Source organism: Elaeis guineensis, chromosome 13, assembly GCF_000442705.2.
Source record: "Elaeis guineensis isolate ETL-2024a chromosome 13, EG11, whole genome shotgun sequence".
Classification (NCBI taxonomy): Eukaryota; Viridiplantae; Streptophyta; class Magnoliopsida; order Arecales; family Arecaceae; genus Elaeis; species Elaeis guineensis.
Genome location: NC_026005.2, coordinates 2,619,562 through 2,638,340, shown reverse-complemented (window position 1 = coordinate 2,638,340; position 18,779 = coordinate 2,619,562). Strand labels below are relative to the sequence as shown.

The following is an 18,779-nucleotide window of genomic DNA, read 5'->3' as shown; positions in this document are numbered from 1 at the left end:
AATGTCTATATTTGGACTCAAAAAATTTAAAAATATGACAATATGCAAAATGAATTATTATACTCAACTCATGTATCAAGAATGTTGGAACGCGAGCTTATCGAAAATCTACTAATGCCAAGACGAATGTGATGACTTTCAGTACTGTATTTTGATAAAAGAAATTCAGGCTTGATAATATATTGATATGTGCATTACTTTTTAGAGAAATCAAAAGTGAAGTACTACCTAAAGGAATGTGCAATAATATGACCAGCAAGAATAGCAGTGATCATATGCAAGAGCAGGCATTGAGGGCCATGATTTTGTATGGTAAATGCTTTACGGTTATAGTCTGTGAAACCATGTTTCTCAGCTCAGGCAAATATCATATTAATTAGATGGTTTTTTCTAACAAAAATAGAAGAAGTTTTTTTATTGTGAACAGCAAGCTCCTCAAGGGTGCATATGCCCCTTTCAGAATCGTCTATCTCCATGCCACCTGGATCACAGCTTTGCGGTCCACTGGAAGATGACGTGTTGGGTTATTTGATTATGAATAGATCTAGTCTTAGACTCATGTGAAGACTTTGGTAGTTTGAGATACAATTAATAATTATAATGATCTACTCCATGTTTAAATGATTGAGATTAAATATTTGTTCTCACAGATCCGTAAACATTCCTCTTGTTTAAGCCTTGATATCTTCATGATTGATGCCAACTAATGCTTTGTTGGATATGAAGGATGAATTGAAAGAAGTATGGATGAATACCTTGATCTATCTACTCATGATTAGCCACTAATGGGTCTATGACACGGTGTCTCCCAATCCGCATAAATCATGGAGTGAATCCACTCTTACACTATTTGCAAAAATACTTCATTTTAGTTTATTTTCTCCCTGGGCATCAAAACTCTTACCTGAAATCCAGTTCTACAAATCCATGCAAAATTGAATTTTCTTCTTCCCCGCACATCAAGCTCACTACGCTAAGATCAAATTCATTTGGACAGCTACTTATGAGATCAACCCTCCCTTGCCATGCAGCTATGTGATCCCATCACTTGATAAAGTGACACAGCAAAAAGCATCACTGCTCTTTTACCAAAAAAGATAACATACTCCTTTTGCCAAAAAAAAAAAAAAGCATCACTGCTCTTGAGATGCAGGGGACGGGATGTGCTTTTCAGTGTGTCATGCATAAGAGACACCACGGAGAGAATGCTAACCATCTGTTCCTCCCTGACCGCCGGTGGTTAGAGCTCTGTGGAAATTTGTCAAACATCTTTTCCGAATTAAAGGCTTCGCAGGTATAGTTTGTATCTCTGTCAGGTCTTGCTTATGGATTGGGTGCTAGAAGGGAAGTAATGCTTCCTATTAATTAGGGTTGAGATCACTATGGGGTGGGTTTGGGCCGGTCCTCTCTTCTTTTCCCACTTTCGCCTCCTCCTCTGCTATTCTTTTCCGTATTTCTCCCATTTCACTCCACCATACCTTACATCTAAAATCTCAATATCATGCCACCGTTGCCATTAAAGTTTCAACAACCGCAAAACAAAGAAAGCATTGCTAAACCAAAGCTAACCCTCACAAACAACTTTGGAAAAGCCAGTGTCCACTCTTAGCATCTTATATTTACCAAGAAGGTAATCACGTCGCCGATTGCTTAGATAAAGTGGGATCATCTAGTAGTCAAGTTATGTGGACCACAATTTCCCACCGTGTATTTCTTATCTTCTAAACGGTCCTTTTCTTTTCCTCAATTGCAATTCTTGGTTGGTTACGTTTTCATTTTCAAAAGAAAAAAAAAAAAAAAAATTCCAAAGTGCACAAAACATATAATTCCTGTCCGATTTATTCGTCACAACTAGTCTACATAGATCTCAGGTTCCAAGAAATTGAAGTTTTATTCCTCCATAATGGATCTATCAACCGAAATAAAACACAAGCCAAGAACAAGATGGAAACCAGTAAATTGCTCCATTAAATAACAGAGATAATTTCATTTCTCTTCCAGCTTCAGGATTGCTGATCCTTGCACTTCAAAAACTCCACAACACGCTGCATCAGGAGCAAAGCTTGGTGGCAGTCAGGCTTAAATAAATGAAACACATGATACTCCCCCTCCGACTCAAACAGCTCCACCTCTCCTCTCCACCCACTCCCCTTCAACCTCTCGTAGTACGCCCTCCCCCTCTCCCTCAGCTCGTCCTCCGCCAGGCACACCAGCGCCCTCTCCCCAGCCAGCCCCTCCAGCCCCGGCGCCCCCTCGGCCAGCGGATTTATCAGCGGGTCGTCAAGCCCCTTCGCCGTCCCCGGGCACACCAACCTCCAAAGCAACTCCTGGTCCCTCCTGAATTCCGGAATCGGTGGCTCGGATACCAGCGGCTCCTTCCCCCAGAAGTACGGATGGAGAAATATCAGCCCTTCGATCCTTATCCCCGGTCCCAGCCCCTCCGCCCCGGCTCGTAGAGCCATGTGGTGGGCGATGTTGGCCCCGGCGCTGTCGCCGGCCAGGAAGACGCGGAGGAAGTCGCCGTGCTCGGCCAGCCACGCATCGGGTCCGCCGCTGCCGGAGTGGGAGGCCACCCATCGGAGCGCCGCCCAGGAGTCATCGTGGGCAATGGGGAGAGGGTGCTCGGGGGCCAGGCGGTAGTCGACGGAGACGAGGAGGAGGCGGGATTGGGCGACGAGGGAGTTGATGAAGCGGAAGTAGGTGGAAGAGAAGGCGGACTGAGAACAGAAGCCGCCGCCGTGGTAGTAGACGAGGACTGGAAGCTTCTTGTTGGGTTCGTCGGTCAGGTTAGGGAGGTAGAGGCGGGCGAGAGGGCGGTGGAGGGGTCGATGGTGATGTCCTTGGACGTGACGCCGGTGCCGGGGTCGATGGTGGCTGGGACGGTGTCCGTGCCGACGAGGCGCTCGATGCGGCCGCTCTTGTAAACGCGGATGATCGAGAAGAGTTCGAGGTCGATTTCTTTGTCGGCATCCATTGGAAGAGAGGGAGGGGAGAATTGTGTGACGTCTGGCTGCGGCACCACAGGAGATGAAGGGGCGATTGGCAGCAGAGACTAAATAGGGCGGATAGCGTATCAATGCCGCCAACTCTGTTTCACCAAGCACCAGCCATACACGGTGATCTCGCTAAAATTTATTACTATTTAAAAATAAATAAATAATAACATACATGAAAATTTATATATATCTCCTTGTTATTAAAAAGAGAAAAAGATATACGAAGCAAATCATACTATATACCTTCTTATAACAAATAAAATAAATAATAAAATAAATTAAAATAAATTATAAAAATCCTTCTAGTGCTTTCATTTATTATGCTTGCAGAAATTTCTGTTTACACTTAAGTAAATTAATAATATCAATCAAACCATTTGGTGGCGTTTGGTACATTTTTTAAGTAATGTTGCTATGGTAACGTGATTGCAGAGGAAATATGATTACCTAATAAAATTATAAAAAATTCTATATTACAGTATTTGTCATGTGCGGTAATATTATTGTAAAATTATAGAAAATCCTACTTACAGTGGTTAGTATATAATTTAGATTATATATAATATAAGCTAATTTTTACAAAGTATCTCCATCCTTGCTTATTGATTATTATTTATTTTTTAGAGGGATAACTTAATTTTGAGATCAACCATTTTTTGTGACATCACCCATTTTTTTTCTTTTCTATTTTCACCAATTGGGACTACTCAAAATTTATTTTGATTTATTTTAATGAAAATATTTTGATCCTGAAATTATCTTATTGCAAGATTACAAGATTGTCAAATTACGTGTAATCACATAGCCACTTTCTTTTAGGCAATCAGATTATCTCTTTTTCAGATAATGCTGCCTTACATGTAATGCAAATTACCTGTGAAAGTAACGAAATAAATAGTATAACCTGATTATCTGTTGTAAAATTACATATAATCCTGTCAGAATTATATGCTATTAAATACCCCTTTTATGTAATACGAAAAGATAAAAATATCCTTGGGTCTCTCTTATTGTTAAACTTTTTAATGATGCTTTTCTCTCAAACACCAAAATAAAGTCGACCATGAAAACCCATTATCCTCTTCCTCACCAAGCTCAAATCCATCCCAAGACTACCCACCTATGCTCACCTCTTCTCCCACCTCAATGTCCTCTTCCACTTCCTCCAATCCCAACAAAAAACTAGTAAAAAATCTCTTTTCAACTCCCTCATCCACCATTCTAGCAAAGTTCCATCTCCTCAACCGAGCTGAGCCCTCCGCCTCGTACTCAACCTCCCTTCCATCAACTACCCCTCTACCCCCTTCCTGTAGACCTTTAATTTTCTTTCAAATTTGCTTATTGTCAATGGCTGCCTCGATGATGCTTGGGTATTACTTAATCGATGCATTAACTTCCACATAAGCTTGAATGTTGTCTTTTATAGCATAATTCGAAATGGGGCTCTAATTTCCACATAAATGAAACTAGGTAGGAATAGATGGGATTATTGAGATGAAAATGAGATATTGGTTCAAATGGCCCTACATTTAGTGAATAGGTAAAGTTATTCAGGTGAAGGTTAGTTTCACATAGTTTGGATATTCAGATTGGGCCGAATCATAGCCGGTTCTGGTTGGACATATTTTTTGCTGATCCAAATTAGATTCCAGTGACACAAATTAGATTGGGTCAAATTGGAAAACAAAAAAATTGAGGACGGGCTTGGTTTTCAATTCGGTCTAATTTTTTATCCAACCCAATCCATAAGCCTTCGAATTCGAACCGCATCAGGGCGAGTCGAACCCATTTTGCAGTCCAAGATGAGAGAGGTTGAGGATAGAAAAGTTATTCCCGATTACCCAGCGAACAATGACTGAACGATTCCCCATATTATTTGTTTCTCTTCCGTTCTATTTTGTTTCCAGCATCAAAACAGCTAGACGCTCCATTTGTCTTCTCAAATGCTTTGTAAAGCAGAATTTCTGAAACCGTATGCTTAACATATTTCATCTAATATGATAGTTTATGGATTTTAAATGGCTTCTAGTTTATGTTTTAACAACTTTATGTATCATCCGGAGTTTTCTTCAGCTTTTCATCGTAGCATCTGTTCAGCACATCTTTCGAAAGGTAAACAATATGATAGATTAGTTACATCCTTTATTGTTGGATATACTGAAAATTGGATATACTTGCCTACTGATTCAATATGATATTTTATTTTCTGACTTTTTTTGTAGCCACATTGAAATGGTGTGATTGCTTATTTGTATCAATATATATATATATATATATATTTAGGTTCATGCAACATAAGGTGAAAAAGATAAAAACTACGTGACAAACACAATACGAGAAAGGGATGGTGCCAGCTAGGTGACTAAATTGATCCATCATTGAAATATGATAGGAACTTGATTGATATGCCTATCAATTCTCGCATCATACAAATTATGCAAAGAACTATGCCCCGCAAACTTATGGACAGCAAAATAAATTGTGGATCGAGCATATGTCAGTCAGAATTTATTGTGTCCTCATGCGCAATATGTATTTAGATGAGAAATTACACAAATTTCTATTCAACTGCTATTGAAATATTGATAACTTCTGGATTGACAACATAATTTAGAAACCAAGAGTTGAAAATCAAAAAGCAAACTATAATTTTGGATGGTTCAGGGATCTAAGCAAGATTCAAAACTAAATTTAAGAAAGATTTTTTATATATTTTTTTATATTTCTCAAGATGAAGTATTTAATCTACTACGGGTTGTTACTCTAACCAGCACATTAGAACATGGAGATCAAAATTTTTGAAATTTTAAATGTTAAGAAAAACAAATTGGTTGCATAGAGTTAAGGACTATATATGGACAGCAAAAGGCTTCTTTGCAGAAATTTTAAAGGTTATTGGACTGCAACAAAAATCAAAGAAAACTTAATGTTACTGTAACTAGTAATGGAGACTAGAGGTTTAAGCAGATAAGGAGTCTACCGGGTAGAGGACGTAAGCTGCAATCGGAGAAGTTACACTAGTCGCACCCCTCCACAAGCTAGCACGTCAAGCCAAACCTACTTCCTAATTATCAGGAAACTAATAGATAGGGGTGAGAAATCATCCAGTCATCCATCATATATGTGCTTCAAGATTTGGACTGATCCACTCTATCTGGTCCATCTACTAATTTTTATCTTTGTTTTAATCTTAAATAGCTCGAATATAAAGAGGTTATGGTGGCAAGCGACTATTGAATTGGTACAATGAACCTGCTCAATCTAATAATTTCTCGATAGACAAAACGTACATCAATATCAAATTGGTTCTGTCCAACGGGATACAAAGGAAAGTTTGGTAACGTCAATAATTGAAGCTAAACTATTTGGTAGCGTCAATAATTGAAGCTAAAATATTCTCTCTATATGCGGTCATTTTCTTCTATACATGACATCAAAACGCAAGCAACAACAACCACAGGAATCAGATAAACAAAATAAACACGATAATAGAGGAGAAAATATTCATATATTGGTAAAATTTAAAATTTAAATGATAGGACATGAGAGGAGACAAGTAAAAAATTACGAACCAAAATGACATATATAGACTCAACATGAAATCTACCAAATTTTTCTGATGGGATTCACCATGTTCAGAAGCAGGACAGCAACCAGGATTTCAGGGGAAAAAGAGAGAAAAAAAAAAAGGCATTTCCAGCATCCCCAATTCCAAAGAGTCTTCAATTGCCATTTGCAAACTCAACCACACGCGCCATAAGCTCCAAAGCTTTCTCAGAGTTGAGCTTCTCGAAGTGGAACGCATGATCCTCCCCCTCGGACTCAAACAACTCCACTTCCCCTCCCCATCCACTTCCCTTCAACTCCTCGTAGTACGTCCTCCCCCTCTCCCTCAACAGATCCAACTTCGCGACACAAACCAGCACGCGCTCGCACGCCAATCCCTTCAAGCTCGGCGCCGCCTCCGCCACCGGGTTAATCAGCGAGTCGTCCGACCCCACCGTCCCAGGGCAAATGAGTGTCCAGAGCCCATCCATCCTCTTCTTTATTTCCATATCCGCGATCTCTGCATCAAATGGTTCTTTGCCCCAGAAATAGGGATGGACCAATATTACCCCTTCTATCCTCACCCCACCTCCGAGCTCCTCCGCTCCTGCGCGCAGCGCCATGTGATGGGCTATGTTGGCGCCCGCGCTGCATCCCGCCAAGTAGACGTGCTGGAAATCTCCATGCTCGGCCAGCAATGTCTCGGCGCCGCCGCCAGGGGCGTGGGAGGCGATCCATTCCAGCACCGCCCAGGAGTCGTTGTAGGCTGTGGGAAGCGGGTGCTCGGGGGCCAGGCGGTAGCCCACCGAGACGGCGATGACGTTGGCTCGGGCTACGAGGGAGTTGAGGTACGCGTGGGTGGTGGGGCTGAAGGCGGAGCCGACGACGAAGCCTCCGCCGTGGAAGTAGACGAAGACTGGAAGCTTTTTCGGAGGGGTGTCGGGGAGATTGGGGAGGTAGAGGCGGGCGGAGACGCCGATGTCCGGGTCGATGACGACGTCTTTGGAGGTGACGCCGGTGTCGGGATCGACGGCTGGGGGAACTTTGTCGATGGGAAAGAAGCGTTCGGTGCGGCCGCTCTTGTACTGGCGGATGAAAGGGAAGAACTCGAATTGGATTTCGGTGTCAGGATCCATCGATTGCAAAGGGAGGTGCGGTTGGAAGAACAGGGGAAGAGCGAGACCAGTTCCAGATGGGCGCTTTGGAGTTTGGTAAGGCCCCAAAAATAGATGGATCCGCGAGGGTAATAGGGGACAGGGATTGTATCTTTGGACGAAGGACAGATTGACCTTCCTTTGCGCGAAAATACCGTTGGATCGCACAATGGCTACCGTCAGATCTGCACAGGTGGGAATAAAAAATTTGGAGTACTTTGAGAGCTGTGCAGGCGCGATCTGACGTTCGATGTGGCGAAAGAAGATCAATCATTCCCTCGCGCGAAAGATACAAACGCGGGCGGTGGTGTTGGACCGCTTTATTTGTCATCTTGCGGTTCGGTGAGCCAAACGAGAAATCTTAGCCTCCAGGTTCACGTCAGCCCGAGATTGGGTCACGGATTTATTTGCTCATGTATCTAATCCTATTTGAGTCCCGGCTCTTCATGTAGTTGAATCCACTCAAAAAATTGCGTTGAGATCGATTGGGATTCAGCGTGACAATTTTGTTTTTAGAATTTAATGCATGGGGAAAACGGGTTCGGTTGGTTTAGAGCTTGTTTCGTGGGGTTTGAGTTGTAGGATAGAAAAATCTTCTAAATATCAGCAAATCTTAGGTATATTCTATTACTACTCTCATGTACGTGCATAAATATTATAATTGTACTATAACTCGCCTTTTTTAGCTAAGCATTTCGTTGAGACAAATAGGCTTGCTATTCGTACCTACTTTGGCGTGTGTGCTACCTACTTGTGTTTGTGCGTGCGTGTGCGCGCGGGTGTGTGTTATGGTTGATCTAACTAATGTTCTAGAGATAACTTGCTAGGTCTTCAGCTCACCAATATTAATTTACCATCCTTTTTTAATAGGAGTAGCACGAATTAGGTTTGGGCAATGTACTAGAAAGATTAAGGTCTAGCGTGGTCTATGATAATTTTAAGAATAAGTTGATCTAATTTATATGTTGTCTTTAAGATAGTACTAATGAAAATTCTTAGGTGTTGATGTAGATGATAAGTTTAAAATTATTAAATTTTAACTATATCAATTATTATGGTAGAATGTACTAATGCTCTAATTTTCATTGCTTATTCGTTATTGAAGGGAGGAATATATTTTTGAAATTTATAAAATTATTTGGTAGCCATTGCATATCTTTTTGGGGTCAAAATCCATGGGATGTGTAGTTGTTTGTCGTGGGCCCAGCTAATGATGATAGCCGGGGTGTGGCAATTGAAAAGTTCAATATTCCATGATTTCCCTCTAAAACGGATCAAAAAGAGAAGATATGCGGGGGGGGGAGAAGATATGCGGGGCGCGCGCGGGGGTGAACTTAAAAAAATGCAAGATTTTTTGGTTGGATGGCTCTACATTTTTTTTTTTTGGTAGAAATTCTGTCGTAGATTCGATAATATTCCAAAAAGCTTTGGATGAATATTTAAAACTATCGTACCCTACGTATATGATAAAGTTTCCTTCATCACAATCTTAGCATCAATAGATAAATCCATAAAAATTTTGTCCTTATATAAGTCATTCAAAATTTAACAATAACAAGATATCTTAGATCAGCTCAGAAATCCGAATTCTGACTTGAATTACAGTCCACTATTTCAAGACTCACAAAAAAAAGTAAGGAATCTAATCCAAGATAGAAATATAAATTATTAAAAATTCATCATAACGTGTATATCATACTCTAACAAAATCAATTTTTATTTCATTTAATAACAATATCAAAATATCTTAGATCCACTTAAAAAGCAAATTTTGACTTGAAATTTAATGCAACTTAAAAGATCAAAAAAATCACATCCAAATATGATATTTTGAATAACCAAAGATTTACCAAAATATATATCTTATTTTTTATATTAAATTTAAATATATATTTTATCTAAAATTGAGTTTCATATATGATCTCCTATAGGTTTAATACTCAAAAATATTTCTCTCTCATATGATATAATTCCATCTTAGATCATATCCTAATTAACTTCTTTTAGATAAGTCCAAAACTTATAATGCTCAGACAATTATCATCAAATTAAAAAATTATCATAATCTTCAACCATATAAGTTTAGCATTCCAAAAATTATCGAGTATACTCAATACAATACATCAATATCTCCATTTTCATTCTAAAGTCAATACTTCTCATACTTAAGTCAACCCTACTAATTGGAATCTAAGATATAACTCGTTAATTCTATTATAGATATCATATGCTACTTATGCATAAATTTCATTATAGTATCTATTGATTCGAAATCTAAATATTAATTTTTTTTTTGATGTCTATCATGTTCTTTATGATCATAACCTAAGTTTAAATATCACTAAAGTCACAATCCTGAATAATGATAACCTTAAGATCAAATATCTTAAGTTATATTCTTTAATATCATTCTATCCTATCCTTAATGATCATAACTTTAAACTCTGATATTATCAATCATACTCTATTGATTATAATTCTCGAAATGTCACAGTCCCTAATGATCATAAAAATCCTGATATCACTTCAGTCATATGCTCTGATGTCACTCTATCACATCCTATTGATCATACATAAAGCTTTGATATCACTTCGTAATTTCTAATAATCTTAAACTGAAACTCTGATATTATTCTATCATATCCTAATCATTTATATCATAGTCCTTATATGATCATAACTTATGCTCTGATATCACTCTGTAATATTCAAATCACTTATATTATAATCCTTAATGATCATAACCTGGCTCTGATACCACTCTGTTACGCCCCGAACCCAACACCCAGATCGGATACGTGATGGCCGCACACTCCTTAGAGCAAGCCCTAAAAAATATGCAACGCTAAAAATAATTCATTACAACCTCAACATCCATAATATTTAATTTCAATAATAACTTGTAAAACTTGCATAATTACAATTGAAATTCTTTCAATCCTCTAATCAGATATTATGATATTCTATCTATTCATCTGCTCACCTGCAAATCCAAACCATAGCCAATCATGAGCATCTGTATCTCTGAGAAGAAAAAGAAAATGAATGGATGTGAGCTTCACAGCCCAGTAAGAATTTTCATATCACACCAATATATTAATATAATCTGAAAATAAAGATAAACAATAAAACATAAAATTCGATGTTCAATGTCCAGAATAATGCAAATATCCACAAATTATCTATCTTGTCAAAAGAAATGCATCATCATATGTTAATAGGTGAAACACTTTTGTTCAATAATTGTTTCATGTCTTATCTTTCATTTCTCTTTTCATAGTCACATGATTTTTAACCTTTTCTTTCTGACTCTGTACTAACCAAGTTTATACTTCAGTCATCATCCGAATCAATTTCCACTTAAAAGCCTTTCAAGCCTGTCCCAGGATGAATCTTGACCGACTATCCCACGTACAAAAGCCCGTGAGAGGTTGTCCTAGGCATAAACTCCTGGCAGACTATCCGAGGCATAAGCTCATAGCCGGCTGATCCATCTTTAAGCCAGTGGGGGCTGTCCCAAGCATAAGCTCCTGGCGAGCTGTCCCAAGCATGAGCTCCTGGCCGGTTGATCCACCTATAAGCCAATGGAGGCTGTCCAGGCATAAGCTCCTGATGGGTTATCCCAGGCATAAGCTCCTAGCAGGCTGTTCCACATGATAAGGCTAGTCCATACCATATCTCTCTTTTTTATTTAATCATTATGTGTTGATTTCATCAAATTAATTCCGACTTACATTATGATCAATTTAGGTATGTCATATCCATATAATCATGTCATCAATCTCTGATACATATATATTGATATAACATACTCATGCTCAAAATCAAATAACAGAATCTCAGATATAATAAATTTATCGATCTCAAATCCGACGATGCAAAACCAATGATACAAGACCAACAGTAAAATAACATATATATAATGGTGATCATGTACAGAGATTCTTACTTTTATCGGTGACTGATCCAAGCATAGAAATCATGTTCTTCTTCGATTTATGAATTTTGAAAATAAGATATTCCACTCGACATCTTATGTAGACAATCGTATCTCTTTATGACCCTGATCAAATATAAAAATCATATATGAAGAAATTACTCATAATCGATCCTATTAATACAAATCCAGGACCTCTCCTAGGATTAATCCAGAATTGGGACTTATCTAAATATCTAGATCCTCCATTGGTCTACAAGACTTCTAGAGAGAGAAAATTTATGAAGAGAGAAAATTTTAGAGAAAAAAATTTAAAGAGAGAAAATAGAGAGAATCTTCGTATCCTTCAGATGAGGCAATCATGATCGAGATCATCAGAGGTCCTATCAGGATGACTCAATATAGATTAACCATGACCGATGTTATAAATTTCGAATAAGGACCGGATCGGGATCCAATCTACTACACGAATTTTGGAGCAATCTCAGATCATCTTATTTTCATCTCAAGTTTATCTTAGTGTCTGTGATGCAACCAGAGAGAGAAAGATCCTAGAGAGAGAAAATCTAGAGAGAATCTAGAGAGAGAAACTAGAGAGAGAAAGGTAGAGAGAGGGGAGAGAAAGAGAGAGAAAGGAGAGAGAGGAAATTCTCTCTTTCCTTCTTTTTTTTTTCTTTTTTTTTATCTTTCTCTTTATTTCTTTTTCTTTTCCCTTTTTTTTCTTTTTTTCTTTTTCTTTTTCTTTTTCCTTTTCTTTTCTTCCTCTTCCTTGGCCGAACAGGGGACGGAGTGGGGGAGGCTCAGTGGCTTGGCTCCGACGAAGGACGGCAGCATGGCCGGATGTCTAGCAGCAGGTGGAGATGGCGGTGGAGCAAGAGATGGCCGACGGCAAGGTTCGACTAGTGAGAAATCAAGAAGAGATCGAAAAAATAGGGGACCACCGCTTTTTCTTTTATTTTCTGATCATTGGCCGATCACCGGCAGCCAAGATCCTCAGGAAAGAGGGATAGAGAGATGAAGTCCTAGCCTACAGGTGAGAGCCGCAGACGGCGACACTGATGGTCGAAAAAGAGGAGAACAGGGTTCTGCCAAACAAAGCAAAATAGGGTTCACTTTTTATGATTTTTCGACGATTCGACGGCCGCGAGGGTGCACCCATGGAAAGGAAGAGAAGGAGGGCTGAGGCTTACCTTAAACTTCGATGAGATCTCCGACGAGAATTGAGGTGAACACGAGAAGAGCATGGACGGCTTCAACAAAAAAATTCGAAAGGAAGAAGAGGAAGAAACTAGTACTCGTCATGGCCGACTATGGAGGAGAAAGGAGGATTTTATAGAAGTCTTCCTAGGGTTCCTAGTGGCCCTAGGAGTTCTTATTCTAGTGGACGAGGAGGAAGAAGAAGATTCTGTTGGGAGTCTTCTCGTTTCTTTTTTTTTTTTTTTAGGCGGGCTTAATGGACCTAAATCTAGATGGGCTTGATCCAAGACCCAATAGGCTGGGTTAGATCCGAATTTACTGGAGGAAGTTGTGTCCCACCTTCATATCTGTACTGTTGCTGTACACAATAAAAATCCATTGCAACATTTCTTTCGGTCGTGAAAGAAGAATAATAAAAATCTTATATTTTCAAGAAAAAGGATAAGAACAGAAGCTGCCAATCATTTATTGATGTTCAGCAAAGTTACGAAACAGAGTTACGAAAGCTGGGTAGCTATGGTGGTCCGGTAAACAATAGAGTTACACAATCTAAATGACATCCAAATGAGAGAGCAACACATTTATGGTCAGACAACGTTGTAGAAAGGAGGGGAACAAGAAAAGTTAACTCATCTAATTGTTCAAACCTTTCTGAACTCTACAACTGCTGTTGTTTCGCACAGAAATACTATTCTTTAAAAGGAAATCAGGGCATTGGAGGCAACAGAAGTTTTTTCTTTTTGGGTGTGAGGGGGTCTTGAGAAATTTTTAGAAAAGGAACAAACATTTAAGTGCAAAGTGTCTTCAAAATTGCAAAAACTACGGTATATTTTGTGGGGAAAAATGATGCACGATGACTGTATGAGATCTGAAGAGGCTAAAGTTTTGAGGAGATCCAATGTTCTATCTTGCTCCCATGATCCCATCACCATGTTTTCATTAATGATCAAATAAAACCAACATAATCAAATAAATATCTTTTATTTTATTTAGTATTTTAAATAGCAAAAATCAAAGGAAACTTAATTTTACTATAGTTAGTAATTGAGATCATGGAGTCAAGCAAACAAGGAGTCTCCCAAGCGGAAGACCTAAATTGTGATCGGAGAAGTACGCACCCCTCCACAAGCTAGCAACCAATGCCGAACCTACTTTTCAGTTAAGCCAGGAGAAATTGTTCAATGGACTAGATTTCGTGGATAAGTCTAAATTTCAAGGCACTTGTGGATAGATGGATGAATTCCCATTCTTATTTTGATCTTAAATTGATTAAATATAAAAAAAATAATATATGACACATGTCTATTGGACTAGTTCTGTTGGACCTGGTCTACCAAATAATTTCTCGGTAGGCCGCACGTCCATGAGTACACAAATTGGTCGAGTTTGATGCAAAGGAAAGTTTGGGATCGTCAATTATTGAAGCTAAATTATTCTCTCCGTGTTGTTGTTTTCTTCCATACATGAAGTCAAAACACAAGCAACGGCAACCAAAGGAATCAGATAATAGACAAAAGCAAAGGAGAACTTCCTACACTGATGAAATTTAAAATTTTAAAGATAGTAGATGAGAGAAAAGGCAACTAAGACATTAGGATGATACCAAAAAAAGAAAAAAACATGAAGAAGCAAAATGACACATATAGCCCAAACATAACATGAAATCTAGCAAATTTTTCTGATGGGATCCACCGTCTTCAGAAGTGGGAGAGAAACTAGGATTTCAGGCGTCGCATCAAAAAAAAAAAAAACTCGGATTTCTGGAAAAAAAAAACAAAGAAAACGAAAAAAAAATAAAAACGCCTTTCCAGAATCCACAATTCCAAAGAGCGTTCAATTACCATTTGCGAACGCAACCACCCGCTCCATCAACTCCAAGGCTTTCTGAGAGTTGAGCTTCCGGACGTGGAACGCATGATCCTCCCCCTCCGACTCAAACAACTCTACCTCCCCTCCCCATCCACTTCCCTTCAACTCCTCGTAGTACTCCCTCCCGCTCTCCCTCAATAAATCAAACTTTGCGACACAAACCAGCACTCGCTCGCACGCTAATCCCTTCAAGCTCGGCGCCGCCTCCGCCACCGGGTTAATCAACGGGTCGGCCAGCCCCACAGTCCCGGGGCAGATTAATGTCCAGAACCAATCCGCCCTCTTCTTCACCATCTCTGCATCAAATGCTTTGTTCCCCCAGAAATAGGGATGGACCAATATCGCCCCTTCTATTCTCACCCCACCTTCGAGCTCCTCCGCTCCGGCGCGCAGCGCCATGTGGTGGGCTATGTTGGCCCCCGCACTGCACCCCGCCAAGTAGACGCGTTGGAAGTCTCCATACTCGGCCAGCCATGTCTCGGCGCCGCCGCCAGGGGCGTGGGAGGCTATCCATCTCAGCACCGCCCAGGAGTCGTTGTAGGCTGTCGGAAGCGGGTTCTCCGGGGCCAGGCGGTAGTCCACCGAGACGGCGATGACGTTGGCTCGGGCTACGAGGGAGTTGAGGTATGCGTGGGTGGTGGGGCTGAAGGCGGAGCCGATGACGAAGCCTCCGCCGTGGAAGTAGACGAAGACTGGAAGCTTTTTCGGAGGGGTGTCGTGGAGATTGGGGAGGTAAAGGCGGGCGGAGACGCCGGTGTCGGGGTCGATGACGACGTCTTTGGAGGTGACGCCGGTGACGGGATCGACAGTTGAGGGAACTTTGTCGATGGGAAAGAAGCGTTCGGTGCGGCCGCTCTTGTACTGGCGGATGAAAGGGAAGAACTCGAATTGGATTTCGGTGTCGGGGTCCATCGATTGCGAAGAGGGGTGCGGTTGGAAGTACCGGTAGGATGAGTATGAGACCAGCTCTAGATGGGCGCTTTGGAGTTCGGTGGGGCCCTAAAAACTTGGGCATGGAGCAAGTTTTGGGCTAGAAGGATATTTGGGTAATGAAACTAAATCCCTTCTCCATTCGTATGTCGGTCACACCGACAATTCTTCCGGTCATCTTCTCAACACAAACACGGGCCGAGAATAAAGAAAAGAGCCATGGCAAAAGATCATGATTGGACGAAAAAAAAGGAAAGAAAAGGAGCCTGAACTTTAGACATCTGAACAAATAAATCTTCAACACAAACACGGGCCGAGAATAAAAGGATGATTGATCTTTTCTCGAATATTTTTTGGATTTTAAAGCACTTCATTCCCTTTATTCTCTGCATAAATCTTGAGGCGGACAAGCGCCGTGGAACCATACTAATCAGATGTAATACATCCAAATAAGTCAAAAAGCAAAATATTGGGGAGGGATCTAAAAACACCAACAAATTCCTCTCATAGTTCGGGCTCTTCATGCAGCTCAAACCTCTCAAAAATTAGATTGGCTCTGTGATAACCCGGCCCACTGGGTCTAAAGCCACAAAGCCCGCCTAGAAAAAAAAAAAAAAAAACAGGAAAGAAGACTTCCGATCAGAGTCTTTCCCTTCCCCGGTTCCGATCAGAAATCAGAATCCTAGGGCCATTAAAAGACCCTAGACGAACCCTATAAGAACCCCCCTCCTCTCCTCTAAGAGAAGACACAATAGTCACCGACGATCGCCGGAGTTCTTCTCCAATTTTTTCGATTGAAGCCGCGGCCCCTCGACTCGTGCTCGCCGCGATTTCACGCCGGTGGGGGTCATCGGAGGCCGTGATAAGTCCTTCCTCCTCTTTCTCTCTTCTCTCCCTTCTTTCCCATGCCTGTAGATACGACCGCTGGCGACAGGAGCCGTCGGATTTCGTCGGAGAAGAAAGTCCTATTCTTCTCTCTCTTTTCCTGATTTTTTTATGGCACCGACGGTCACCGCCGACCGCCGGCTTCGGCCTCCGAGCACGGGAGGGTCACCCCTTACCGCCGGCCACCGCCGGACGGAGAATGGCCGTGATCGACCGGTCAAAGGCACGGGGACCTCTAAGTCCCTGTTTCGGCCAAAGAAGGCCACGGGAACAAGAAAAAGAAAAAAGAAAAGAAAAAAGAAAAAGAAAAAAAAAAAAAAAAAGAAAATAATAATAATAATAATAATAATAATAATAAATATATATGAGGAAAGTTTCTCTCATCTCTCTCTCTTAAGTCTTTCTCTCTTTAGAATTGGACTTTCTCTCTCACCTTCTCTCTACATTTTCTCTCTCTAAATTCTCTCTCTAAATTTTTGTTCTCTTTTTATGGATTTTATCTCTCTAGGATCACTCTCTCTCTCTCTGATTGCATCATAGACCTAAGATAAATTTGAGATGAAAATATGATGATCTGAGACTGCTCCAAAATTCGTGCAGTAGATTGGATCTCGATCCGATCCTTATTCGAAATTGATAACATTGATCATGGTTAATCCATATTAAGTCACTCTGATATAACCGCTAATGATATCAACCATGATTGCCACTTTTGAAGGATACGAAGATTCACTCTCCACTTTTTCTCTCTAATTTCTCTCTCATGATTGACTTTCTCTCTCTAAGAAGGTCTATGAATCCTGTACCAAGTCATACCTTTATCTTTTAGGGGCTCATGTTGACTCTAACAAGATGATCCAAAGTTACTTTGATATCCGTGCTGTATGTTAATCTCATTTGATCATATCAAGTATCTTTCAAATTCATTATTAATGAACTCTATTGATTGATCTTGATCTAATCTGTGCTTCACAATTCTTGATCAAGTCACTTGAATCTGACCCTCAGATCAGAAATCCTGAATTGCCCTGGTATCTGGATGATTCGACATATCCGGTCAACAGTCCTCTTTCCTTATGATTTAATCTTATTATATTCATGGAATAGAAATTGATGATGATTTGATATTTTAAATAGGATTAGCTGATTCTTCTAACGAAGTCTGAAGATCTAAGATTAATGAGGTAAGTAGATCTTATGCTCCTTATTTATTTTTAAATGATCATATTTTTATGCAAAAAATTATTATTGATGAAATCATAATTTTTTATAAAATAAGGAACGACATATGTGATATGAAAAAGTATATTTTATTATGAACATTGATTTCATGAATATGTCTTATGAAAATAGCATGATTATAAAGCATAAATTTTATTATTTTTTTATCTATGTATATGTATGCTTTAAGAAAAAGATATAATAATTTCAAAGTCTCTCAGATGGCTATGAATGAATCTCTTCGGGAAGGTGAACATCCGGAGCTAGCATCCACATGAAATATGGCCCTGCCAGCGGGTATAAAGTTGGCATATGAATTAAGAACTCTGTCGATTAAGAAACATGACCCTGTCACGGATATAATAGTGACCTTAGTACAAATATCTGTGAGCAATGTTTTGAAACATGACATGAATACATGATGAAAATGATTTACGATTCATGATTATGAAATATACATGATTTATACATGCATGATGAGTTTATAACTTATTTTGTTATATGCTCTATGAAATGCTTTATTTTGTATTACCTGTTATTTTTTAAATATTGCATTATCATGAAAAACTTATGTTTGATCCGATAAGGAAGTGCAAGTTCTACTTACTGGACTAGTGTAGCTCATATTTTTTTATTTTCTTTTTGTTTGAACAGAGAAATAAGGTTAGGATCGGCAAAAGAAATCCAAACTTGAAGATTTGCATAGCAAGCTTGAAAATTTGACAGCAGAAGTTTAGTTTATTTTATAATTATGGATTTATAGTTATTTATGAATGTTGAGATTCGGATTAGTACTTGCTTTTGGATTTAGATGCTCTAAACCAATATTGGTTCAATTATTTGATGAATAATGAAATTAAACCTTTTTATTTGATGGATTTTAGATGATCATGATGGATTAGCTTCGTGTTATCGTGGGCTTCATCCCTCGGTAGTATGGCCGTGTTATGTTCCGGATTTGGGGCGTGACATTTTATGGTATCAGAGCTTAGGTTATAATCATTGGGATTATGATATATATGATATAAATGATTAGGATATGAT

General features: G+C 39.6%; 3 protein-coding genes across 3 annotated transcripts; all 3 read right to left on the bottom strand.

Annotated features, from left to right (window-relative positions):
• Positions 1 to 1,872: 1,872 nt before the first annotated feature.
• LOC105060856 (2-hydroxyisoflavanone dehydratase) lies at positions 1,873 to 3,062 on the bottom strand. The gene is given in 2 exon segments (XM_010944707.3): positions 1,873 to 2,809; positions 2,812 to 3,062. Coding segments are annotated over 2 exon segments (969 nt in total). The 5' UTR covers positions 2,975 to 3,062; the 3' UTR covers positions 1,873 to 2,003.
• A 3,423-nt stretch (positions 3,063 to 6,485) lies between these two features.
• LOC105060857 (tuliposide A-converting enzyme 2, chloroplastic) lies at positions 6,486 to 7,861 on the bottom strand. Its single transcript, XM_010944708.4, has one exon. It carries the CDS (start codon positions 7,676 to 7,678, stop codon positions 6,719 to 6,721), a length of 960 nt encoding a protein of 319 aa, XP_010943010.2. The 5' UTR covers positions 7,679 to 7,861; the 3' UTR covers positions 6,486 to 6,718.
• Positions 7,862 to 14,389: 6,528 nt separating this feature from the next.
• LOC105060859 (tuliposide A-converting enzyme 2, chloroplastic-like) lies at positions 14,390 to 15,857 on the bottom strand. Its single transcript, XM_010944709.4, has one exon. It carries the CDS (start codon positions 15,609 to 15,611, stop codon positions 14,664 to 14,666), a length of 948 nt encoding a protein of 315 aa, XP_010943011.2. The 5' UTR covers positions 15,612 to 15,857; the 3' UTR covers positions 14,390 to 14,663.
• Between the last annotated feature and the right edge of the window lie 2,922 nt (positions 15,858 to 18,779).

What these genes read in the sequence shown, in the direction of transcription:
- LOC105060857 (XM_010944708.4), bottom strand. Translation starts at nt 7,678, where the DNA reads ATGGATCCTGACACCGAAATCCAATTCGAGTTCTTCCCTTTCATCCGC.
- LOC105060859 (XM_010944709.4), bottom strand. Translation starts at nt 15,611, where the DNA reads ATGGACCCCGACACCGAAATCCAATTCGAGTTCTTCCCTTTCATCCGC.